This window comes from Sceloporus undulatus, chromosome 2 (genome assembly GCF_019175285.1).
Source record: "Sceloporus undulatus isolate JIND9_A2432 ecotype Alabama chromosome 2, SceUnd_v1.1, whole genome shotgun sequence".
In the NCBI taxonomy this organism is placed as follows: Eukaryota; Metazoa; Chordata; class Lepidosauria; order Squamata; family Phrynosomatidae; genus Sceloporus; species Sceloporus undulatus.
Genome location: NC_056523.1, coordinates 185,468,275 through 185,494,884, shown reverse-complemented (window position 1 = coordinate 185,494,884; position 26,610 = coordinate 185,468,275). Strand labels below are relative to the sequence as shown.

Genomic DNA, 26,610 nt, shown 5'->3' with positions numbered 1-26,610 from the left:
TTTCTTTGCGGCACATCTAAATCCAAATTTGTGGTTTACTTAAGTTAAATATGTCCAGTTTCTCAATCTTGTCGGGAGGCATGCAGATTCTGTTCTGTTGATTTAAGTTTCAAGTCCCAAACAATCTTACTGCATAGCCAGCTGTAGATTATGCATTTATTTATATCCTGTTTCTTTCCCAAAATATCTCCCTTCAGTGGAAGTACCTCAATGGATACTGGCCATGGAGATCAATGGCTTTTTTCCTGGCCAGTAGATGAAAGTCAGCATTGTGTCATGGTTTGAATGTCAGACTAGAACTCTGGGAGTCCAGGGTTCAAATCCCCAGTCAGCTACTGAAATCTAGTTGGTGACCCTGGCAAGTCACAATCTGTCAGCCTCGGAGGAAGGCAATGGCAACCTTCCTCTCAAATCTTCCTGAGAAAACCCCATGATAAGCTTCCCTCATGGTTGCCTTAAACTGGAAACCATTTGTAGGCATGCAACAACAACAGGCAGAATTTTAACAGATGGCTGGATAAGCTGTGCTTCACCAGCGACAGGGAAGTCAAAGATTCTTCTAAGCTCTCAATGAATGTATTCAACCTATGAAATACTAGACCAATGTGACTTGACTAGAGTCATACCCTCCAACATTTTACAGATAAAAACAGGGACCCATGTGGCCACACAACACCAGAGCATGGTCAAGATGGCAAGCCTTATTAATGAGGAAGAACTGACAAGTCAAGGGAGGCTGCAGCAGTTTGCTTTTGCCCAAGCCTTTTGGGAAGGGCAAGATTCTGCCCTTCCTCTCCTCTTCCCTGCTGAGTTAATTGCTTTTACACTGTCAACTCAGTTTTGGCATTACTGCCCAGTTGCATGTCCCCTGAAGAGTCCCTGGTCAGAAAATTCATCCCTAGGCTCATTGAAGTTGCCCACTCCAGCTAAACAGCCAATGAAAGCCGCAGAGAAAAGGCATGGGGCAGTGGTGGTAATAGGAAGAAAACAGGCAGAAGCTCCAAGTTAAAAGCTGAGCCAGGAGCTAGATCTAGTTCATCATTTGGGCATCTCCCTCCAACATAAATGTTCACTTTCTCTGTTCATGGTGGTGGTTACTCTATTTGCATGTATAACTGAGATGATGTCTCATTTCCAATGAGTGGATATTTGTAACCATTCAAACCCCTAACATCCGCCTCCCTGTGCCACTCTAATCCACATTATTTCAATTTAAATATATGAGCAGAATCTCCAGCTTTCATCTCCCCTAATAGTTCCGGCTCTCTGTCTTTTGAATGGATGAGCTAAATCTTTAGGCTTCATCTTCAGTAAATAGCTCTGGCATTTTCTTTCCTCCCGCTCTCTCTTTTGATGAAAGATGTTTGTATTTTGTAAAGCCGGGCTATATCTAGACATATTCATTTGATCATAATATTATGGGCTAATACTGCTGGCTGATTAGAGAAACTAAGATGACTGATCCTCCTCAGATGAGTGTGCGATGAGTGGCAGATGGTGGCAGCCATTTCAATGGGGGTAATGAAGCCGTTCTGGTTTTTAGTGTGACATTTTAAGGAACTATCCAAGGTCAACATCTTGGATAGCTCCTTTACAGTCTGGACTAAAATCCAGGGTGGATTCCACAACCCACTGACATGGAAGCCACCAGCTGCCACCAGGATTGAAACAGGTGTACAGATAGACACAGAGTCCATATTTCTGGGTGTCACATGAAAACTTGGACATTAAGTTCTGGTGTGTTTTTGCAGGTAGTTATTAGCCCCAAGCATGAAGATCATTTATGCAGAGAAAATGGGGTTTTGGAGAAGGATTTTAGGGGCCTGACCATGGCCAGTAGTTCAGAACATTCCCTTAATACTGGTTTTACAGAGGAGGGACTGTAGTATGTCTTGTTACAGCAGAAAGTGGAAATGTTGCTTTTTCATGCCCTCCAACAGTTCACAGATGAAAACCAGGACATGTGTCGCCAAGCAACATCAGATTATGGACAAGCTGAAAGAAGCTGTTAATGAGAAAGAACACACAAGCTAGAAGAAGATGCAGCAGTTTCCTTTGCTTGGGCTTACTGGGAAGGCTTAGATTCTGTCCCCTCCTCTTCCCACTGCAGAGTTAACTAAGTGCAAAGTGCTTTTGCACTTTGAACTCAGTTTGCAGCCACTGAAGTAATCTGAGGACAAAGGGGGAAAGTGGGAGGAGGAAAGGGAAACGGGGACATTTTAAAGGCTGCTGGAAAGGTGGGTCAGCAGAGGATTAATCAGCACTCTCCTTGCAAAATCAGTACAGTTGGAGGGCACCGGATTTCAGTTCAACAATATATGGAGGGCTACATGATTCTGCCCCCTCCTCTTCTTCCTCCCAGTTACTTAAGACACTACTTTTGCATTTTGGACTCAGTTTGCAGCTATTTATGTAAAGTGGGGACAAAGGTGGAAAATGGAAGGAGGAGAAACTGGGACATTTTTATCTAAAAATGTCATATGACAAAAGATTAAGTGAGACTGCCCTACCAGACTGGGACAGTTGGAGGGTATTCTCTTTAGAATTACAACTCCCAGAACACCTCTCCATGGCTAGTTGTAGGCCAGACACCAAATTGTCCTGGATTATACATATAACAATACTTTCTCTACAGAACCAGCATTAAAAAATTCCTCTGAACTGTTGGTCTCTCAGCAAGCTGTCAAATTCCTTGCCCCTCAAATCTGCCTTCTCTGCCAAAGTGCTGTCCATGCTGGTCGTTCCAAGCTCTGCCTGTCATGCATGGCCTTGGGCGGAGCAAGGATGCCAATCTGAACCACAGCCTGATGGTGAACAAAAGCATCTTTATTTCCCCCCACGTGAAATCCGATCTTTTTTTCACTTTCACTTCCTCTTCAGGAGGTTCTTCAGAACCCTTCCCATAAGGAAATGGCACCTTCCGGTTTGGGATTCCTCCTGACAGGGTGTTGAACAATTCATTGTTGAGTTAGGGGAATCTACAGTTGAAACCATTTTTATGCCGTCAGATTTTTACAACCAGATGGGGGTTAGGCGTTGACTGCTGTCCAGTGCTGTTTTTAAGGTTTGTATATAAAGTCAGTCCTCCATATCCATAGATTCTCTACCCATGGATTTAACCATCCTTGGCTTGAAAATATTTTAAAAAAATTAAATTCCAAAAAACAAACCTGAATTTTGCCATTTTATATAAGGCACACTGTTTCACCATGCCACTGTATTTAATAAAACCTGAGCATCCACCAATTTTAGTATACACAGAGGGTTCTGGAACTAAACCTCAGTAGAAACTAAGGGCCCAATTAGTATTTTAATGAATTTTAATGTTTTTAATGGTAAACCTTTGGTGCAGAATACATAACTTAATGGAAGAGAGTCTTCCTAAGATTTGCCTAGAGGAACAGAGGATACTCCCCAAGGAAAGACTGTGGTGCCAGAAAACTTTTAAAATTATTACCAAACTTTGGATTCTCTGTTCAGGTACTGAATCCAAGGATGATTGCTACTAAAAAGATCTTTAAACAAAGAATATCCAGTGTCATCCACAACTGCCCTAACTAGTTGTTGTTGTTGGTGTTGTTGTTGTTGTTGTTGTTGTTGTTGTGTGCCTTCAAGTTGCTTCTGACTTAAGGCAACCCTATAATGTCAAACCTATCATTGAATTTGCTTGGCAAGTTTCTTCAGAGGGGGTTTGCCATTGCCTTCCTTTGAGGCTGAGAGAGTATGATTTGTTCAAGGTCACCCAGTGGGGTTCCATGGCTGAACTGGCATTCGAACCCTCATCTTCCAGTGTCCTAGTCCAAAGCTTAAACCACTACATCACACTGGCTCTCCCTAACAACTATAGGAACAGTGCAATGATTAGCCAATGTGAAATGTGAACATACATGTGAGAAATATCTGGCACGATCCTGGCCAATGGTATCATGTGAAGCCCTTTTACAACACTTACATTTTAAACAAATGGACATGATGGAGAAGATTGTATGGTATCCCAATTTAAAATAAGCCTTGTTTTCTGTGGAAAACTAGCTCTGGAGGATTTGGCTCATTATATATTTGAAAGTTATTTAGGGCCATTCCTAAAGAAAATGAAATACTGGGGTATGAAAGAGAAACTTTTTTTGTTGTTAAAATCAACATATCACTATATGATTCAGAGAGCTGCTGCATTTGTGGCGAAGGCGGCCAAATGTAAAGAAAAGCTCTTGGAGACCATCTTGGTTAATTGTCATAGAAACCTGAAGATATGAGTGTATAAAATGCTTTTGTTATGACACCAAAGGTTAATTATTATTCTTTCTTTGTAACAGCAATATGGCCTGTTTTATAACATTAGTTATTTACTTTATGCTTAGGCAGATGCTTTTTTAAATTTTAATTATGATCTTGCAATATTATGAAAGCTTTGATGCTTTGTTTGCAGTGGTCTTTGGACTAAGCAATAAATTATATATATATATATATATATATATATATATATATATATCATATAGATGTCTAATCATGTTTTAACTTTATAAATTGTTTAATTGCTTTTTAAATCTTATATTTATACCTCATTTATGCTTTTGTATAGTTTGTAGTTGATGTATTTTTTAAATAGGTTGTTAGCCTTGAGTTTCGTTACTAGTTGAATCTCCCTTATCCAGAATTCTGACATCCAAAATACTCCAAAATCCAAAATTACCCACATGGCTGGTTAAGATAGTGACACTTCTGCTTTCTGATGGTTCAATATACGCAAACGTTATTTCATGCACCAAATCACTAAAAATATTATGTATAAAATTACCTTTAGGCTATGTGTATTACCTATTAGGTGCATGTTGTTGCTGTGTACCTCAGGGACGTAGTCAAGGGGGGGTTCTGGGGGTCCGGACCCCCCCTTCCATTAGAAAAATGAATGGTGTGTGCTGCTGCGCCGCCGCACTCAAGCCCCATTATAATGATGGCACTTAGTGTGCCCCCCCCCCCCCCTTCCTAAAATCCTAGCTACGTCCCTGTGTACCTTCAAATCATTTCCAACTTATGGAGATCCTAAAGCAGAGATTTTCTGGGGCCGAGAGTGTGTGACCTGCCCAAGCGGGTTTCCATGGCTGAGAAAGGAATTGAACCCTGATCTCTAGAGTCATAATCCAATGCCCAAACCACTATACCACAGTGGTTCTAAGATGTATACGAAACATAAAAATGAATTTCATGTTCAGACCTGGGTCCCATCTCCAAGATATGTAATTATATTTACTATATGCAAATATTCCAAAATCTGAAAATATCCAAAACACTTCTAGTCCCAAACATTTTGGATAAGGGAGACTCAACCTATATTGGGAGAAAGGCAGGATATAGATGAATATAATAAAACAACAACAACAACAACAACAACCACTATCCCTATAGGCTTATTCTTTGGATGTCAATTTTTATTTCCCACGCAGTGGATGGAGGCTGGTCAGCATGGAGTGCATGGAGTTCTTGCTCTGTGACCTGTCTCAGAGGGTTCGAGATCAGGCGGCGGACCTGCACCAACCCACCTCCAGTGTGTGGGGGCACCTGTCAAGGGAGCACAGAGGAAAGGCGACCCTGTGACACCCAGCAAAACTGCCCAAGTAAGTTTTGGCTATCAAAGGAATATTCGAAGCAACGCTAAGTAAAGGGTTTCTCCCCCTCCTTTTTTAAAGTGGGCCTGACTCCCATAAGACCCTTACAGCATGGTCAATGGAGTTCTGAGAAGAGTAGTCCCAAAAGAGGAGTTTCCCTAAACTTTGCAAAGTGCTGAGTTAAACTGTGGCATGATGGGGAAATGGCTGGATTGAGGTGACTGGCAAAATTGGAATAGAGGAAGAAGAGAAGGGGAGGTATATAAGGGCCGATTTGGAACACGGCACATACCACAAGCTATTAGGAAGGTGAGAGGTAAATAAATCATGATTTTTCATATGTTTTGTTGGATTGTTTCTTTCATGAGCCCCTGGGGCTGGCTATGCTGGCAAGGGCTGGTGAGAGTGAAAGTCTAACAACATCTAGAGGGTCACACGTTCTCCCACCTGTGGAGTAGATGAATAACTACTACCAGAATGCTGTTGGGTAGTTATGAATGTATAACCACCATTGTTATGTGGTATGCAGTGACTCCTGGACTGATCCCCCCAATCTTCACTTACTGGGAAGCAGCTCTGTGCTCGACAGGGATCTGTTCTCTTGTTATTTGGGAAGCAGCTGACTGATGATCCCATGCCCTCCCATAAGTGATCTGCATTGTGACAGGCAGAAGTGGGGGCTTTAATGCAATTCGCCTCTCGCACTAGAGATTGCTCATGCAAGGGGAGGCAGGAACATTGGACAGCTAGAAAATGGGCCACTGTCGATCACATCAGCTGCTGCCTGGTAAGTGAGGATTGGGGGACTTTCACTGTGTCTGTGTATCCCCCCTAAACTAGGTACCATGTAGTTACGAATGCATAACTCTAGGGCTGCATCTACACTGCAGAATTAATACAGTTTGACAACATTTAGGGGTAATACAGACCGGCACTTTGTGCTGGCCTGCATACGCGGTAGTGTTGAAGTAGGGTGGAGCTCCACACACTCCAAGCCCTACTTTCTTTGTCAGGGCACCATCAATGTGCTCGCCTGTCCAGATGGTGTGTGCCCTCGAGCGCAGCACCCAAACAAGTGCGCCTGTGACACCCCTTCTGGGATGCAAAAAGAAGTGGGAAATTTTTGCTCCTGCCAGGGGCCGCAGCGTCAGCTTCCATCCGAGCCTCAAAGAGGTGGTGTTGAGCTGCCTATCTGTAGAGGTCCTGAAACTGCCATGCTATGGAATTTTGGGAGCTGCAGTTTTGTGAGCTATTTAACTTTCTCTGTCTGAGATCTCTGGTGCCACAACAAACTACAAATTCCAAGATTCGATGGGATGGAGTCATGACAGTTAAAGTGGTGTCAAACTGCATTATTTCTGTATAATGGCACCAGCCTGAGTTATACATTTGTAACTCCCCAACAAGATTCTAGCCACCAACTGGGGTTGATTATTTGGTGATATTAATCCCTGAAGGTGCGTGCCTTAAAAATATAACAGCTGCTTTCCCTCTGCTATGTTACCAACTTGGGGGCAGTATTAAATAGTAAACTGTCATGCTGCTTTCAATATGTTTATTTCAAAAAGTTGCTGAGAACAAATGGTTGACTGAAATGGAATAAGAGTGGATAGAAGAGGAAGAGGATATATTACAGGATGGTGGACAGATGTATTGAGGGAGCCATGGCCAGGGAAAAGGAAAAAACAGTGGAGAGAGCAGAGAGAAAGAAGGAATGGTTGAATCAAGGACAAATGAAAGCACTTATAATGGAGGTGAGCTCCACCAGAGCTTGGGAATAGTTTTGTCCTTCAACTTCCAGAATCTTCTAACCAGCATGGCAACTGGTGGATTCTGGGAGCTGTAGTCCTAAAAAATAGCTTTCTTTCAACCTCTGGCTGTATCTAGCCTCTTTCCACTACTGACCTGATCCTCATCTGCCCCCTCTCCATTAACCTTTTTCTCCATCTTTACTTTTGTAGCCCATGGAAACTGGGGGAACTGGGGGAACTGGGAGGCCTGCCCTGCCACCTGCACCCCTGAAGGCTCAGGCCCAAAGCCCAGGCAGCAACGGCGACGTCTGTGCAACAATCCTCCCCCTTCCACGAGCCCGCCTGGCACACCATGCCAAGGAAGGGACCGAGACCACCAAGACTGCATGGGACTGCCCTACTGTCCACGTAAGATCACCACCTCATTATACTGCTATCGCTTCCTTCCACTTGTGAGTGCCTTGTTTGCTCTTCCATGTCCCATGGTTACACAAAGCTATTTGCCTTAGGGTTGCTATAAGTCAGATATGACTTGAAGGCACACAATAAGTACAACACAGGCCCTAGAATTAAAGCCAGCTGTAGCAGAGATGGGGAGGTTGAAGGGGAATGAAGAAGAGTGGAGGAGGAGCCATGCACAATATGGACGAGAGGGGCAGCAGTAGGAAGGAGAAGACAGTAGGACTGGTTAACTACACTGAACGAGTGACTATCTGATGTGAGGGACTGTCAGGGTCCCCCCTCCCCCCAGCAGTGTGTCAGGGACCAACACCATATTTGTGCCCGTTGGCTACTACTATTGCTTGCTTTCCTGGGAACTTGCTGCAGGCCAAGAGTTGACGGGTTTTTGACCAGCACTGGTCCATTGACCACCATTCTGAGTACTAATTTTCTAGAGGAGACAGACTATATAAAGGATATTATTTCTATTAATATGAGAGCTTAATCATGCAAGCAGTTTCACATGGAACATAGGCTCTGTCTGCATGGGTGAAATAAACTGGTCTCCTCCATCCTCTTGGTGAGGAGGCCCAATCCCCAAGTCTGGCACAAACAGTTCAGATGACATCCGGCAAATTCAGCACCATCTGGCAAATCCAGCACCTGGGGTATACCCTTCTTAAAATGATGTAAAAATAAGTCCCTGTTTGCTCCACATCTTTTCAGAGGGTCCGGAGTCTTTCATTATGATGTTTGGTGGATGTTTAAAATGTGTCCCACTGTGCCGTCAGGTGTAGTCATAGTGGTGGTGGTGGTGGTGGTGATGGAGTCACTTGTGCTTGTGGGCAATTTAAGATGCCTAAGGCTTAAGCCTTTGTTAAGGAAAAATTCAAACATTAAAAATAAAAATAAAAGCCAAGCTTGTTAGAGTCTAGCTTTAAATCAGCAGAGTAGCAGAAACATATCCTTGCCTAATGATGCTTCTCTAAGAACTGAGACTTACTCAAAAACAACACAAGTAGCTTGCAGTTTAAACAAAAGTTTACTAATGGCTCGAATCCATATATACATAGATACTATGTCCTAACCTAGCTAATGAATAGTTCAGGTAAGAGAAGAAATCTTCACCATCAAGAGGAGAAAGATGGGGGACCAGTAGAAGCAAGGGAGAAAACTTCCTAAAAGGAAGTGACTGAATCACATGGTTTGTTTACCAATATACAAAGGTATTTATTGCCCTATGATTCAGTAGGAGCAAATGGGATGTTTGAACGAGGGGAGACAGCAGAAATTCCATGCAAGAAATCCTACCTATCTGAGGAGGGGGAGACAGAATGCTGAAATCTTCCAACAGTTTTAAGGTCAGAACAAGGGACACAGCCATGGCATCAACACTGGGCACCTTGTTCTGACCTCAGAGGTGATTGACTTGGCACCATTGTGCCAGGAGCATAGCAGGATGTGTGTGTAAACAGCAGCCCCTTGTCAGAATGGAGGGCCTGAGCTAACAGTGGGGCCAGGTTATTCCTGGGGCTGGAGGCATGGGAATCCCACTCCATTACAGGACAAAATATCCCCTACTTTGTCTATAGACTGACCCTAACCAGATGATTTCCTCAAAAGTGAAAAGAGCAGAGACTCTTTGATGCTCTATAACCAGCAGTCAACCCTATCTTTTAGCCAACTGAAATTGCTGCACTAGGTTGCGGATTTTGGGTATCGTGAAAAGGCAACAAATTTGTGGTGGTTGGTTTGTCATTATTTTATCTTTTAAAAACATTTACAGTGAGATTTTCTGCTTCATGTACCAAAATAACTTGACTACAGTTGATCTCAGACAGTAAAATGTTTTGGGCTAGCTCTGCTTGCATTAGCCAATTCAAAAATTGGCACGGATTTAACTTTGGATATTTCCCAATTCAATTTTCCTCATATCCCTAAAAGGGTCAGTTCCACACAACAAAGGACAGTATTCCACTGACTGGTGTCTTCCAGATATTTTTAACAGAGCTTGGAAACTTACATTTGAAAGTACTTAGTTACAGCTTTAGGTTCTAATAGAAATTGGAAGTGATTGTTGAAAAATCATTTTCAAAGAAATAATTGTGTTAGTTTCTTGCAGCATAAAAAAGAGGAAAGGAGTAAGTGGAAAACAAATGGAATCTGGCAGCACCTTTAAGGCTGGTTTTTATTTTAGTTTAGTGTGAGCTTTCATGGATATAAGCCCACTTTTTCAGATTCAGTACAGAGTGATTTTAAAGCCACAGGCTATAAGGCATATTTATACAGTTGTGGGATAGAATGTAGAAGGATCCAGAAAATATGCAAATCGTGTCCCTTGGTCTACTCTATTAATCCTTTTTATATTGAAAAATAATGTTACTTATAACTAGTTCTTTATCCAATACCAAAAATGGAGCAGAGCTACCACAACAAAAGCTCATCACTGTACTTTTAAAATATCACTGTACAAACTTTTGATTTGAATTGCAGATCCCATCATTACTCCTTGCCAAGCAGACTGGGAGCTGATGAGGGTTGCTGTTGCTGTTGTTGTTGTTGTTGTGTGCGTTAAAGTCATTTCCAACTTATGGCAGCCAATCACAGGTTTTTATGGGGATGAGAGTGTGCGACTTGCCCAAGGTCACCAAGTGGGTTTCTTTGGCTGAGCAGGGAACTGACCCAGTGTTCTTGCATTATTCACACACCTTCTCTTTTTTCTCTTCTATCCTTTGTATTTCCCTGCAGGGGATGGCAACTGGGGCAGCTGGACCCCTTCCAGTCCCTGCTCAGTGACCTGCGGGGTTGGCCGAGTGGTGGAGAAACGCCAGTGTAACAACCCTGAACCAAAATACGGAGGAAGGCATTGCCCTGGGCAAGACACTCGCAATCACATCTGTAACACAGGGGTGCCTTGCCCTGGTGAGGAGGGATGAATTAAAGGGGGTTAGATGATTTGTGCATTGGCAGGAGTGTAGTGGGAGAAATCTACAGCCTAGGCACAGAAGAAGACTTCCATTTTAAAGTCACTCAGCAAAATTCTCTGGATGAAGTACAATTGCTTAAAAATACAAAGATACAATTATAATACCATAAAATAGTGGCCAAAGAATCCTAATCTAAAATGAAGATAAAACTGGCAGCAGAGAAACAATCATTTCAGCATGTAAACCAGATTAAAACCAACAGCATGAGAAAAGTGCAAGATAAGGAAGCACTAAACACTTTAAAAGGATGAGAGAAAGAAAAGTTCTTCCACTGTTGTCCATGAGACTATTGAGTAGTCCCAAGCTGAGTCTCTTTGGTGAGACCGTTTCTCAGAGAGGGTGCTGCCACTGAAAAGACTCTGTTCTTACTTTATTTGTAAGGAATTATATGTGCTGCCATAGGGTTTCTGCTAAGGTAGGTGTGCAGTCAGTATTTCCTATCCTTCCCATTGTCAGCCATATCTGGTTCTCTCTTTTTCTCCTCTTCTCCTGCTCCAGTCAAAGTACATGTTATGATGACACTTTTTGAAACTGTACTTAAATTGGCCAATTGGATTTGAAAGGGGGAAATGCAGCAGGTGGGGCACTAATTTTGAATATGCTCCCATTCTGGATACAGGTTTACCAATGCCATGCTTCTCCCTCACTTTTCAAAAGCTGCTATATAATCCTACAAGTGAAATTTCTGCAGAGCTTGGAGAGTTACTTTTAGGAAGTAATTTAAGGTTACTAAGCAAAAGTAAATAATTTTTTGTTGTTAATGTTACATTCTCCATTTTCTTTTTAGTAGCTTCTTAAGTGGCCTTTGCTTTACTCCACTGTTTGCATGACTTTGTGGCAGGGAAACCTTAGGAATGATAAGAGAATGGCTTAAAATGTGGAAAGTACTCCTTGAAATGGCTAAAAATTCTCTTGAAAAGTAACTACAAAGATAATGACAAATTGCTACTCATTGCACTATAAGCAAACACACTCTGTGTCAAACTCCAGTGTTATATTATTTTAAAAATATAACATTGTGATGACTTCTTTCCAAAAACGGTCACACCTTATACTGTAAGTAACTATATATTACTTATAAGTAATGATTGGTCCTCAAATTATTATTATTATTATTATTATTATTAAGCAGACCTTGGAAGCAGCAAGTTATAAGTAACTGTTATCAACAGTCACCAGGAGGGGGAGATTTTCTTGTATACAGTACCTTTAACATGTAATGTAGGTTAAGTATGAAGGAACAGTTTGAGTTATAGGGAATGTAGACCAATATTTCTGTGGGTAGAATCTAGAATACCTGCACTCCAAAGTCCTGTTGAACATATTTTCGTATTAAACTCTCAAAGCATGGCACTGTAATCTAAAGCAACAAGGAATTTTGTAGCACTTCAAAGGCTGTTTTCATTTGGGCTAAGATTTTGAGGATACCAGAGTAATCCAGCACAGTGAAATCAAATATTACCCTGGGGCTATTCTAGCCCCAGAGCTGGCCCAGATTCTCTCCATTACTTTCACACTCTGTAGTGACACTGAGAGGCTGTCTGCACACACATTCTGCTGTGCGACATGGCAGCACTGCCACTGGCATGAGTCACTCCCTCTCAGGTCAGAAATGAGGTGCCAAGGATTGATCACGTGGCTGTGTGCCTTGTTGTAACTTCAGTGGGAGTGACTTGTGCCACCCAGCATCACTGTAGAGCGCTACAGATTTCCCTGTAAAATCTTGAGTGAAAAGTGAGTTTTTAAAATATGATTTAGACAAGGATAGGGCACATTTGGCGCAGAATTGGACTTTTCTTGTGAAGATAGTCTGCACTTGAATTGGGGATTTGACCCTCTGTGGTGTAGACAAGTTGCAGTGAAAGTTGGGGGAAGCAGGTTTAATTGGCCCATGTAGAGGTGCCTTTAATCTTGGGGCCTGAACAGACAGGCCAAAATAAAGCTGCTTCACGTCACCTTGGAGGTATGCTGTTACAATGATGCATGCGTCCTAAGAGCCCAGAAGGTGTGCCAAAGCTGTGCTGCAGTCCTTAGGACTGGAGCATAGCTTTGGCGTAGCTTCCGGCCTCTTAGGATGCATGCATCATTTAAACAGCATACCTCCAAGGTGAGATGAAGCAGCTTTATTTTGGCCTGTCTGTTTGGGGCCTTGGAGTCATAGAGCTTGGATATCAAAAGCCATCTACTCCAACATGCTCACAGTGCATCCAATTTCTGTTTGAAAACCTCCAAAGATAGTCCACCACCCTCCTAGGCTCCATCCCACTATTGAGCAATTCTTATTGTAAAGAAGTTCTTCTTAATTTTTGGGTGGAATCCCTTTTCCTGTACAGTTGGCCCTTTGCATCCACTGAGGTTCTGTTCCAGACCCCAGCATGGATGGCAAAAAATATGGGATCTCAAGTCCCGTTACTCCCAATGATGGCATGACATGCATGCAACTGCGCTGGTACAGCTGTGTGCATGTGCTGCTAGTGGGGAGAATGGGATGAGGCCATCTGTGGATGCTCCAATCTGAGGATAGCAAGCCTGCCATTGGGAAGGGCTGACGTAATTTGAATGCATTAATTTTTTAGTCTCTGGATCAGCAGAAATCAAGTTCATTCTATCTTCTACATGTAATTCCTTCATATGTTCAAAGATGGCTATCTATGCAGCTCTCAGTCTTCCCTTCTCCATTCTAAACATAACTGATGCCCTGAGCCCTTCCTCCTAGGGTTTGGTTTCCATGCCTGGCTTGTCCCACTGAGATTAAAGTTGGTAGTTTAGTAACCACAGGTTGGAGTGTACTCCCTACTCAGGAAGACTACGCTCTACCCATTTGCACTGGCCAGCATTCCTAATGCTTTTTTAAAAAATCACTCCACACAGTGAATGGACAGTGGGCAGAGTGGAGCTCATGGAGCAAATGTCAACGGCTTGGTGCAAATTTCAAGATCAATTGTGAAGACATTGATGGAATGCAGTCACGTACCCGGCTATGCACTGGAAAGGCACACAGTGGCAATCACTGTGTAGGAGATCGGATTGAAATGAGATCCTGCTATGACGTTAACCTTTGCCTCTGTGAGTACTGGGTGCTGGAGACAGTGGGGTGTCTATGTGCTGGTAGCTTATTGTAAAGAAGTTCTTCTTAATATTTGGGTAGAATCCCTTTTCCTGTACAGTTGGCTGAATGATACCAGAAATGCCATCTAAGCACAAATGCATCTGATGATTAGTGCCTATACCTAAAGATGGTAGTGCACAGTCTCATAATGTCAAGGTTGAACTTCTGCAATGTGCTGTACCTTGGGCTACCTTTTTTGCCAACTTCGGAATACCAGTTAGTTTAAAATATAGCAGCCAGATAAATCCAGCAGTGAGCATCTCACACTAATATTAAAATCACTCCACTGGCTACCAGTTAGTTTCCAGGCAAAGTGAAAAGTGTCAGTTATTACCTTTAAGGCCCTATATGGTTTAGGTCCAAGTTACCTATGGGATCACCTCCTCCTGTATAATCTGCCCCATACACTCAAGTCCTCTGGGGGCATTTACTTCACCTGTCCAGGACTAGATGGGAAAGAGAAGAGGGAAGTGGGGGGGAGGTAGGCCTAGAACTGCTGGTCCCCTTTCCTTCTGCGTCTCTGGTTTTTTGTTCACACAATGATGTGTGTGAGTAGGGTTGCCCAGTAGTGTCTGGGAACCTGCAAACCGGGGAAATGTAGTGACAAAAATTCTTAAATGGTAGGACACCGCTAAAAGTGTGTCCTACATGTTGAAAATTCTGGTCCCTAACATTTTACCCACGCGATGCATCAGGCGGCGGGGAGCGGAGGCCAAACGTGCAAGGGAAAGACTCTCACTTAAGGAGGCCTTTCCCTCCCCAGCCTGGGCCCCCGCGCGATGCAGAGGCGCAGGATCGGGCGGTGGCCTCGCCTCGTGTCCTGCCCCCGTCAGGGACCAGGAAGGAGGGTAGGAGGCATGGCGGTGATCGCCCCGGCCTCGCCTTGCCTTCTTTCTTGGGCCCCCGCCTGGACCAAGAGGAAGGAGGGGGTGAGGCCGGCGGCGAGTCACACCCGGCCATCGCCTCCCTTCTTGGCCCACAAGCAGGGAAACCAGGAAGAAGAGGGGGGAGGCCGGCGGCGATCGCAACCCAGCCTCGCCGTCCTTCTTGGCCCCTGCTGGGACACAAGGAAGGAGGGGAGGAGGCCAGTGGACGATGGCCGGGGCTTTCGCCTCCTTCTTGGTCCCCCAGGCGGAGGACGCAGGAAGGAAGCGACGGGCTGCTAGAGGAGGCGGGGAAGGTTGCGCGACGGCTGCGCGCCCAAGAGGCCGCCCGCCCGCCCTGCAAGCCTCCTCCGACTCACAGGCCATCACTGCCCTGCCGTTTTCCGTCCGTGCGTACCGATGCGCGGTGGAGGGAGGAGGTAGGACCAGCGAGGCCCCCACAGAGTTTGCCCAGCAAAACCCCACGCTGCAACGCGGGCTTTTCGCCCGGTGTGTTTGGCTGCAACACCGTAGCCGTGAACCGGGCCAGGTGCAGGCCAAAACCGGGGAAAACACGGCTTTTGGGCAGCCGGGTAGTGGCAAACCCTATGTGTGAGGGAATTTGGGGTTAGCTGTCTGTTTTTCCTTGCCTATTGTAAGGTAAGGCACGACAGTTAAAGTAGAAATGATCAGTCTTTCCTAGCCCAACGATTTGGTTGGCAACTGGTTTTCTGCAGAACACGCTGCGGTACCCACACTAAAAGTATGTTCCTTCAGTGCTCCTTCATCACCTTCCCAATGATGATGCTCCTTAAAACAAACAAACAAACAAACAAACAAAAACTTCAATTAGACAGATGAGGGAGAGGAAGAGAAAGGCTGGGCAGGTGTAGGGATTTTTTTAAAAAACGTAACTTCATTTTCTAAAGTCCTACACTGATAAACTGGGTAGGCAACATATGGTTCCTAGAGCTGTTGTGAAACCCTTGTCAAGGAATGTGCTAGTGGGCCCAGTGGCTACTGGTGGCTCTCACATCATTGGAGCCAGTGAATCCCACTCTGAGTTTTAATCCAAACTTTAAAGGAACCAAAGGCCTTGTCTGCACATGACAAAAAGCCCCCCTCCCCCATTCTGGCATCCTGGTTCTGATCTAGCACATTCTGCTCCAGAAACGAGTTTTAACACACACACACACACACACACACACATATATATACATACACCTTTACCTGTTATTAGATATTTCAGGAAGATCCAGAGCCCTCCGTTTCCATGGTGCAATGGCTGTCTTCATGGGCATACCACCAAGCCAACTGGCATGTCCACTGCTGCTGTGGGCTATCTCTTCTGAGGTCAGAACAAGACACCTGGCTATGTGATTGTTGCTGGGCTCCTCATCTGACTTCAGAAGTGAGCAACCCATGGTGGTGGATGCCATGCTGAATGGCTTCGTAGGATTCCAGTGCAGACAGTCATGGCAGTGGGCCATGTAGCAGGGCCAGGTAGCAGGGGCTAGGCAGTGGGTAGAGACTGAGGCAAGATTATCCTGGCCCCATGCGGAGCCAGAATAATCTTGGCTGCCCCTGGAGTATCCTGGCCAGGGCAGATAAGGTCAAAGTTAGCCCCCAGTCCTAACAATGACTGGCTGAACTTTACCCAGTGACATACCCCACTGGCTGAATAGGAATTTGAATCCAGGATTTCCCAGTCCTAATCTGAGACTCTATCCCATGGCTTAGAATTGTTCCTTTTTTATTGGACTTCAGTTCCCAGAATCCCAGGTCAGCACTTCAATTGGCTGTGCTAGCTAGGAAATTCTGAGAGTTATATTCCTCCAAATGTAACATTTCCAAGATCAGTTCTAAGCATTGCATCACAAGGCAGAGGTGGAAGGTCTTTGTGAAGATTATTACTTTGACATGATGGGCTTCTTCTCTCAGTGGATGGAACCTGGACAGACTGGAGTCCTTGGAGCCTCTGTGAACCGGCGTGTGGGCCAAACCCTGTGAAAACACGCGTGAGGGAGTGCAAGCCCACCTACGACAATTATCCGTGAGTCTAAGATGAGGGAAAGGGTGGGGTGAGATAGAAATAGGGACTGGTTTCATTCGAGGGGCTCAAATGAAGCTTCTGCACAGCTGCATTGCTACCTGCTCATCTCTCCCTACCAGCCACTGAATCAGAATTAGAGCATGCATGTATGCTTTAGATGAAGTAGTAGTCTGGCCAAACTAAGGAGGTGGAGGACTCTCTTGCATCCTCACATATAGAGCTCAGGAAACTTATTATTAAAAAGTAAGTGGTCATATTTATAAATGTGCATCCCTCCAAGTAGTCAGTTACTGTGGTAGTTACTGACTGTAAACAACTCTTTCCTTTCTCACCATTTAGACATAAGAAAAAATAGTTACTTTTGGGGTTACATTTTTTAGAGAAAACTTCAAATTATTATAACTCACTCACTGGCCTGTGGTAAAAAGGTAACATTATTTTTTAAAAGTTACACCACAAAAAGACATTAATACAGTGCGCCCACATCACACGCAGTCACAATATATGTGACTTTCAGCAAACGCTGAAAGTTGTAATGAAAGAAGTGGCGCAGTGCACCAAAAATAGTAATGGCACATGTGCCCATGGAACTTGCGCACTGCCGTGCCACTGTGCTGCCATGCTTTGGGTCACTTTGGAAGTATGCTGTTTAAATGATGCATGTGTCCTAAGAGGCCAGAAGCTGTGCCAAAGCCGTGCTCCAGTACATTCAACCAAATGTCATGGGCTCTTCTTTCATGATGGGCTGTCTCCAGCTACGTTTCCCATGCTCATAATGATTGCTTGCCAAACTAGGGAGGAAGGCATAGGAGGGTGTATCACCCAAGCTTTCATTTCTGATCATTTCTGCTCTGGATTGCAGGAAGCAAGTGGAAGGACAGAATGGAGAGATGCACGATGTGGGCTTTTGGGGGACACCAATAGCGAAGTGCCAGCCCCTGGAGGGACAAAAGGTGAAGGTGGTACAGAAAGCTCCCTGCCTCAATGTGCCACCTTGTGAAGGTGAGGGTGATTCTCTCTTTAAAAGGAGAAGGCTTTGTATATGCATGCCTGGTGTGTGCGTGCGTGCGTGCGTGCTAGGGAGAGAAGGGGTACAGAAATTGCTTAGCCAAGAATGGAAATTTTGAGAAGTGTCTTAAAGAAGCTTGCAGTGAGCACAGGAACTCAGCTGTGTGCTTAGTCTCAAAATGGTTCTGTTCACTGTTAAGGCAGAGTTTAGTGATTCACCTAGGGCTATTGGAAAGTTGTATTTACTGCATTTGATGTGATAGCATGCCTCAATTGTGTGTTTGTGTCTGTGGTGTGCATTGTTTAGGTTGGTATGCATTTCATGGATGGTCACTACCAGTCGTGCAGGCTAGGATCCCAGGGGGATTTGGGACACCTTGCTAAGGAAGTCACTAGGTGAGAGGCAGGCAGCTTGTGGCCTTCCCAGAAATTGTTGGATTGCACCTCCCATGATTCCTGATTCTTGACTGTGCTGGTTAGGGCTTGATGGGAGTTGCTGTCCAACAGCACACAGATGGCCACAGTTAACCATCCCTGCACTAGCCCTCACTTTTGATTTCCATTTTAAAAATGCCGTGTTGGTCACAGATTGAGGATGCATGTAAAGTGGTGTGTGAGTGGAGGGGAAGAAGGGGTTCTAATATGTTCTAATATGTTTAATTATGTTTTATCTTTTTTTATAAGTTAGTTATTAGGTCTGTCTTGTTTTGACTATGTTGTAATCCCTCTTGGAGCTGATGTTAAAAGAAAGGCAGAAGGAAGGAAGGATACAAAATGAAGGAAGGAGCTCTGTTTGCAACAGGGATACTAAGGGAGTAGGCAGCAAATCAGCAGGGATTTCCAACTTCCAATGGTTTAACAAGACTGGCAACAAAATACTCCCCACCCCATCAGCAAATTAGGCTATTTCTGTAAAATGGAAGAAAGCTTTAGGGACAGGGTGGAATTGGGAGAGGATCTGGGCATGGCAAGGGTGGGTGCTCAGTTATGGTACACAAAAGAAAATTGTAGGCTAGGCATGTGCTCAGGGACACTGTTGTTCCTTAATTCTGAAAGCACATCTGCTGACCTATGCCCTTGGATGAGGTCAGGGCTAGCACATACACACAAAGCAAATCCTGCAAGCCTAGGATTTGTAGAGCTTGGTGAAGTTGCTTTTTTGTACTGCAATTCCTAGAATCCTTGAGCCAACATGGCCACATGATCTGAGTTGTGGGTGGGTCTATGGATGCCCTATCCCTGGACAGGGCCAAGAACCAGAAGAGGTCCTACATTTATTTCTACCCCGCTCCCCCTTTAAAACTCCAGCTTTTTTTTTTTTTTGTCTTTTTCAGACTGATTTTGTGGAAGCAAATGCTCTGAATTCCAGTTCTGGATACTATTTCAGAGTGGGATATGAGCGGCTGAGGATCATACTAACTTACCATTGCATCAACTACCCATCATTTCCTTCCTTTTGCACTCCCAAATGGGGTCCCTGAGAATAATCAGTACAAGGCTTCCTTCCATGGGCAGAGGATTTTTTTTGTTCTTTATACTCTACTTTCATTTGTTGCATTACTGTTGACTTATTTTTGAAAATTAAAAAAATTCATGGCACATCAAGCCAGTTTGAACTTGCTGGAAAACCTACTCTTTTAATAGTAAATCAAAGGTGCCCTTTTAATGTTAGCTCTAACTGCTAAAATAAAAGGTTTTAATGAGGTGAGAAAAGCATTCAGATTTCCCAAGCAATAGCTGGTTTGTCATTTCCCCCTTAAAACAAATATTTAAAAGAAGCTTGTGAAAAGCACAAAAACCTACAGCAGCTGCTGTCCTTGAATCCTCTGTAGATGTTATCTTGATGCTATGTTGGAATGTTTGGGTATGCTAATAAAGATTCTAGCTACTCCACAGTTTAAACAGAAGAAAAGAACACTTAGGGGCTGAGCAGACTGCCCCTGTGCCGGGTCGGGACTGTGGCAACTACATGCCGTGGCCCCGATCTGGCCTTTCTGCAGTGCAAAAGAGAGCACCAACAAGCGGCTCCTTTTTGTGCCATAGAAAAGGCACCATAGATGCTGGTGCCGTGGCTTTTTGGCACTCCTTTGGCATTGCATTATCTGTACACAGCACCAGAAGAACACTGTGATGCCACCCATGAAGTGGTTGGACATGTGGCATCCTGCCAAGATGGGAGGCGAATCAGGGCATGCAAGGTGTGGACGCCATGCCCCCACTCTGCTCCAGTGCTGTCTGTTATTGCTGGCCTGTTGAGGCTGATACTGAATGGACCAAATTGTATTCTATCTGGGAATGTGAGTAAAAGGACTTTAACACTTCAGGTTGAGTCTCACGTATCTGGAATTCCAAAATCTGAAAAATTCTAAAATCCAATATTTTCCACATGGCCGAGAGAGAGTGGCACTTTTGCTTTCTGATGGTTCAGTGTACACAAACTTGCACAAAATTATAAAAAATATTACCTTCTGGCTATGTGTATATGGTGTATGATCAAGCATAAATGAATTTCATGTTTACACTTGGGTACCAGCTCCAAGATAGCTCATTTGTGTAGTGGCTTGAGCATTGGACTATGACTCTGGAGACCAGGGATCAATTCCCCATTTGGCCATGAGACCCACCTTGGGAAAGTCACATTCTCTCAGCCTCAAGGGAAGACAGTGCAAACCTCTTCAGAACAAATCCTGCCAAGAAAACTCCATGATAGGTTTGCTTTAGGGTTGCTATAAGTCAGAAATGATGTGAAAGTACACCACATACACATACATATGCAAATATTCCAAAATGTGAAAAACTCCAGAATCCAAAGCACTTCTGGTCCTAAGCATTTCAGATCAGGGAGACTCAGCCTATACAGAGTTATATCACGATGACCCCATCTTCATTGCCATAGCTGTATCCTCTGGAATTCAGACATTTGTAGTCTGAGACACTAGATGTCTCTGATCCTGCTGTTGTCTAGCCACACACTGATGTGACTCAGCCACATGTACTGTATATACTTATGTATAAGTCTAGAAATTTTAGTCAAAAAACTGACCTCAGAACCCTGGGCCGACCTATCCATGGTCAATGTAAGTACTGTACTTTAGTTCTTATCAAAAAGGAACCATGTCCTGGTGAAAAGTGAGAGCTTAATCTCTTCTCAGAGCACTTAAAAGAAGCATCAACCCCCCCCCTACTATCTTATCTATCCAACCTTTAGGGTGAGCACAAATAGTTATGCCTGTCAGAACTTTTAAAGATCTTCAGCATCATTTTGCTTTACTTCAGCCTTTACATCCTTTGTTACATGCTGCTAAGTTTTACCTTTGGCTTACCCACAAGTCATATCAAAATCCATAATTTTGCCCCCAAACCTGCTCTTGACTTATACATGAGGTCAATTTATAGTTGAGTATATACGGTATCTTACTTTTCATCTGTGAAGTGCTGGAGGCTATGCAATGTCTCCTTTAGAGCAGAACAAAGTGGCAGAGATCTGAGCAAGCAGAAATGGATTAGGTGAGTTATTCAGAGAGCAGATCAAGAGACCACATTTTGGAATTCTCTGTTATCTAAACAACTCTCCTCAAGTAGAAAACAGCAGGGGACAGTTTGGATTAGAATTTTTTGATCTCCCTGGCATATGTATTTACTTATGGGCAGTTTTTTTACATGGGGAACACTAAAAAGGGCACTCCCTAATTCCCCTTAAGTAAATGCAGTCTATCCACATTTCCTCCTCATGATTCAACAGTTTCATTTTTCTACACATGAAACATCACTTTGGGGAAAGTGAAAGAGAGAAAGAAAGCAAACAATTTCATCTTTGCAGGAGAAATTAGCTCCCACTGTGATCTTGTCCAAAGGAAAATTAAACTACTGAGGTGCGTTACAGACTACCCCTTTGGGGCGGCCTGTATCCGGCCCTTTCCCCGCTGTATCGGGGCCTCAGCTGCCAGACCGGCAGCCTCCGAGGCCCCAATCTGCCACTTTCCAGGCTGCGGGGAAGCAGCAAAAGGCCACTTCCCCGCAGCCTGGAAAGGGGTGTCCTTGGGGCTTCAAGCCCCAAGGACACCCTGTGGCAGCAGGGAGGAGGAGAAAGGGGCCGCTTGGCCCCTTTCTCCTCTGCGCCGCTGGCACAGCCATCTGAAGGCTACACCAGCGACGCAAACTCCAGAAGGAGCTCCATTTCGGAGCTCCTTCTTATGCTGCGTAAAGGGCACTCTAAGTGCCCTCATGCGGCGCAAGGATGTCACGTCCGCACCGCCTCGTTTGGAGGTGGCACAGTTGTGATGTCGTAATGGCGGTGGCCTTGTGGAACGGCCACCGCCATTTTGTGCATGCTCCGCGCGTGCTAGGGTTGGGAGTGTCTGGAAAGGATGCTCCTTTCTAATCCTAGCACGCGCGGAGCGCACACTTTTAGGCACGTCTGTAACAGGCCTACGAGACACATTTGCTTAGGTGTTCTTTAGACCACAGGTTCTCAGACTTTTTACCCATGTGACCCCCTTTACATCTACCTGCAGATGTCACAGCCCCCCTCATTCAATGTAATATATGAACAAAAATATTGTTTGTTTAGTGTGCATATTTTCATTCTCGCATTCATGTATATTCATATTTTAATATTTTATAAGGCAATAACATTGTTCAAATTAGAACAGATTTATTTAAATACATTCAATATATAATTCAATACATGTGTAAATTTTACACATAAAAAAGTTTGGAAGGTGGAGGAGGAGGGATCAGGTCCTCCTCCATATCTCATGTATCCCTTAAGCAACTTTTGCACCCTCTCCAGGGGTCCCACCTCACCATCTGAGAACCACTGCTATAGACTCAGAGGACCTTATCACACGTGGTGGTGGGGGGGTTTGCAGCTCAGAACTGCAGTCACTCCTGTTCTAGCAATGCAAAGCGTGATGTTTTTCCACACCAGATCTGGAGTCACTCCTGTCTAGCAATGCGAATTCATGTTAAAACATGATGTTTTACCACACCTGGTTGCCTTTCCCTTGTCCTTCCGAAGTGAGAGGGAAAAGAAGTCAGTTTGATTCCAAGCAAGTCACGTGATGCGGATTCAAGCAAAGGGGAGTGAGTGCACATTGTATTACCACACCGGAGGGTTCAACGATTCGAATCGGCACCCTTGGGCATGCTCAGTGGGGCTCTGGACACTGCCCTCCTTCCCTGTTCCCTCCTTAGCTGTCATCCTTCATCAGGGTGAAGAAGCAGTCAGGGGATGATGGGATAGGTCACTGGGGGTGGCTGGAGCCAGGATTGGGATGCAGGAGAAGGCAGGGGATGATGGGATAACTCACTGGGGGTTGCTGGAGCCAGGATTAGGATTTGCGTGAATGTGTGTGTGTTTGTGTGAATACAGATATATGTGTGTGCATGTGTGCGTGTGTGTGTTTGCGTGAATGTGAAGAGGATGATGGGTTAGGTGGCAGAGAAGGCGAGATGGGGATGCAGGAGCAGTCAGGGGATGATGGGTTAGGTGGCAGAGGGGCGAGGTGGGGATGCAGGAGCAGTCAGGGGGTGATTGGTTAGGTGGCAGAGGGGGCGAGATGGGGATGCAGGAGCAGTCGGGGGATGACGGGTTAAGTTAGGTCAGGGTGAAGGAAGGGAGCAAATCGGTGTCTAGGATGATGCAGGGGACGCAGGGGATGAGGGGATCGGCTGGTTGGCAGAAAGGAGGAGATGGCATGAAGGAAGAGGAGGGGAATGACAGAGCAGGACGCAGGGGCCGAGGGGGGTGGCATCGGAGTGGTTTTCCACACCAGACCAATTCGCAGGGCAATCGAAGGGAGCCTGGAAGCGAATTCTGTGAAGTCACTTTTCCCCCGGTTTTACCAAAATGAGGGGTCACTTTGGTATTACTGCTGAAGCACCTCGCAAGGAGCTCCCATAGAAATCAATGGCGTCTGATAACACAGTCGCTTTACGACGTGAAACCGCATCGTTGGAAGTGCAATCCCTTTGGAAGTGAGCTGGAACTAAGCCAGAAAACCACCAAAAAGCTCCATGTGATATACCTCAGAGTTAGATTCTTGAGTATATAAATCAAGTTTTCCAAACCTGCATTGATCTACTGCTCCAATCATCCCCAGGCCAACTAGGCCAACTAGGCCAACGGAGCAGAACTGGCATCCATTTGCTTTGCAATGCTAATGAGACTTGGTGTCCTGTTTGCAAACATGAACCTCTGCTGCTTTGAGCTTCTCGATGCTGCTCAACCCCCAAGGCAATACTAGCACAAATCCTAGTCCACCATTCAGACACAGTTCGATGCAATTTTATTAGCACTTGTAAATTACAAACAGAGCACAATGTGGGTACAGAAAAGGTTCCCCTTAATGAATGAATCCCACACAGGATGGAAGGACGCAAAATGTTGTCTTGATCCCCTGGGACCCCAAGTTCATCCTTCCTGTGGCAGAGGCTTCTTATGGTTATTGCCCTTGTGTGCCTAGTGGATCACTAGAGTTCGCTTTCTTGCAGCTTATTAGAAATTGCTTCATATCATTGCAGCAGGGAACTAAAAATTAGGAAGTGTCTCTGTTGTCCTTTTGGTATTATTGCCTTGTGCTTCTCCACAAGGCCTCTGCCATCTCTTAGTATTCATCGAGAGCCTGCTTTCCTTTTTTCTGATCTCACTGCAGAGCAGCATTAACCAACAGAGTCATTGACTAGCATGACCTAGATTCTGGTTGATGTTAATTTAGCATTTTCATTTTGGCAAAGACTTGCTGCTTGTAACCTTGGGCTCTGTCTAGAAAGGAGAAGGCGTCAATGTCCCTCTGTACTTTGATTCAACAAGTGTGACGTGGAACAAAATGTTGGAGTGAATGCATCTATTCAGAATTTTATCCCCAAATCCAGGATGTTCCAAACAATTCCCTCTTGGTTTTCAATTCCTAAGCACCACAAGGTTCTCATGGGTTGGCAGTGAGCATGCTCAGTCTGCATTGGGCTTTGCAGTGGTGGGGCATCTTTGGCCCTACATAGGCTTTGTACTACAGCCCCAATAATCCCTTAATCCCTTGCTGGCCAGGACTTCTGGGAGCTGAAGTCTAGTACATCCATAGGGCTAAATGTCCTCCATCCTGCTTAAGGTTTTTCCTAAGAAATTTTTCTATTTCTGTACATCTTGGTTTTTTTTTTTTTTTTTTTAGCATGCTGATATCTCTCCTCCTGTTTTTCTGTGACCTCGTTTAGGATCTGATCCTGTTGGCATTCACTGGACTAGCCTGGGCCAGAAACTTGCAGAGAGAGGGGCCTTGGAAAGCATCTGGTTGCAAGAGAGCCATTGGAAGAGAACTCTCTATGCGGCCAGCAGAGAGCTGTAGAGATAGCTGGTGGCTACCATATACCACTGGGACATTAAATCTGCTCTGGGTTTTAATCTGTATTTTATCATAGAATAGATAGAATCGATCTTTATTCTATTCTATTCTATTCTATTTGTGCAGGCATAGATCTGCACAAATCTGAACTTTAAAGAAATCTACTCCAGGTGTTGACCCTATCAGGGGGTTGCAGTGCAGCACCTTGAATAACTCCTTTAAAACCCAGGGCAGATTCCCATGATGTGGGACCCACCAGACATCACTGGAAAACTGGCCCTGTACAGTGGCACCCCTGCCTCTGGTGTCACCTGGTGTGGGGGGTGGGCCTTCCTAGGGCAGGGACGGGGCTTCCAAAAACAGCTGCTGCAAGGAGGTGGTGGTGGGGGTTGCTCAGCCTTGCTCCTTGCTGTGCCCCCATTCCCCTTTGAGGAAAGCAAGCCACAGCAAGGAGGTGTGAGAGGGTCCTGAGCAGATGTCACTCTCTTCTTGGGTGTCATCTGGTGCGGTCCACATCTCCCGCACCCCTGTAGTGACGCCACTGGCTCTGTTGAGTAGTGTTCCAATTGCTCTAGCGTGCTGTACTAAAGACCCATCTTGGACAGAAGACCTGTGAGTCCTAATGCATTAGGCAGGCTGTCCCCTTCATTCTCTGCTTCCTGTGAGTCTCTTGGCAGGATCTGGCTATTCGTGGTTAGAAATCAGATTTGGGTTCGCAAGGGAGTATTTGTGTTATGAAGAATACCAACGGCAGCTTGCCTAATAAAGAAAATTCCATTGGAAATGATGGGGCCTTTGCCTCAATAGACTTACAGTTTAGCTGCCACCTACAGGGTGGCAAGAGGACCAAGAACATACAGCAGCACTTTGGAAGGAGGGCACTAAGGCATCATGGTGGTGGTGGGGAACAACTGCCAGGATATAAAAGAGGAAAGGGTAGGATTTAGCATCTGGGATTTCTGGGCCCAGCCCTAGAAAAGATAGGTTACCGCAACTTCTCTGACTTGGGTGTGTTAGTGCTTCAGAGGTGTTGGACTACAACTTCCATCACCATCATCATCAACAGATCTGGAAAGGGGTGGGGTAGGCTGGACTATATATACAAGGTGGGTGTAGTGGGTCTCTACCAGGTCAAGGCCGAAGGCAGCTCAAGGTCTGGGGGAGAGATCTTGTCTGCCTTGTCTTCCGCTCTCTGCTTGAGTGATGCTTCTCCACACAGCTGTGCTGAAAGCCTCACTGAACTGTTGGTCCATGGGTGATGGAGCCTCTGTGGGGAGGGGGAGCCACTGGGGATCATGCTGCTCCTCTGCTCAAGCGGGGAGATCTGCTAGGAGAGAAAGCAAGAACATGGTTTGATGAGGAGACCTGGGCTTTTGGTTTTTCTCCAAAGACAGGCTCATATGGGCTCTAGTTGAGCCACCCATTATTTTTTGCCATCTTTCCCTGAAGAAGAAG

The 26,610-nt window shown here is 44.9% G+C and overlaps 1 protein-coding gene across 4 annotated transcripts in view; it reads left to right on the top strand.

Annotated features, from left to right (window-relative positions):
• LOC121924054 (complement factor properdin) overlaps positions 1 to 26,610 on the top strand; it is a 64,719-nt gene that overhangs the window by 5,645 nt on the left and 32,464 nt on the right. For 3 of the 4 annotated variants that reach the window (XM_042455124.1, XM_042455125.1, XM_042455123.1), the window contains exons 4-9: positions 5,442 to 5,612; positions 7,565 to 7,762; positions 10,544 to 10,717; positions 13,654 to 13,848; positions 16,696 to 16,807; positions 17,670 to 17,809. In XM_042455124.1, coding sequence (XP_042311058.1) covers positions 5,442 to 5,612; positions 7,565 to 7,762; positions 10,544 to 10,717; positions 13,654 to 13,848; positions 16,696 to 16,807; positions 17,670 to 17,809 — 990 coding nt within the window. Of the gene's footprint in view, positions 1 to 5,441; positions 5,613 to 7,564; positions 7,763 to 10,543; positions 10,718 to 13,653; positions 13,849 to 16,695; positions 16,808 to 17,669; positions 17,810 to 19,149; positions 19,415 to 26,610 lie in introns of those variants that run through there. The other variant, XM_042455126.1, reaches the window with a different exon arrangement.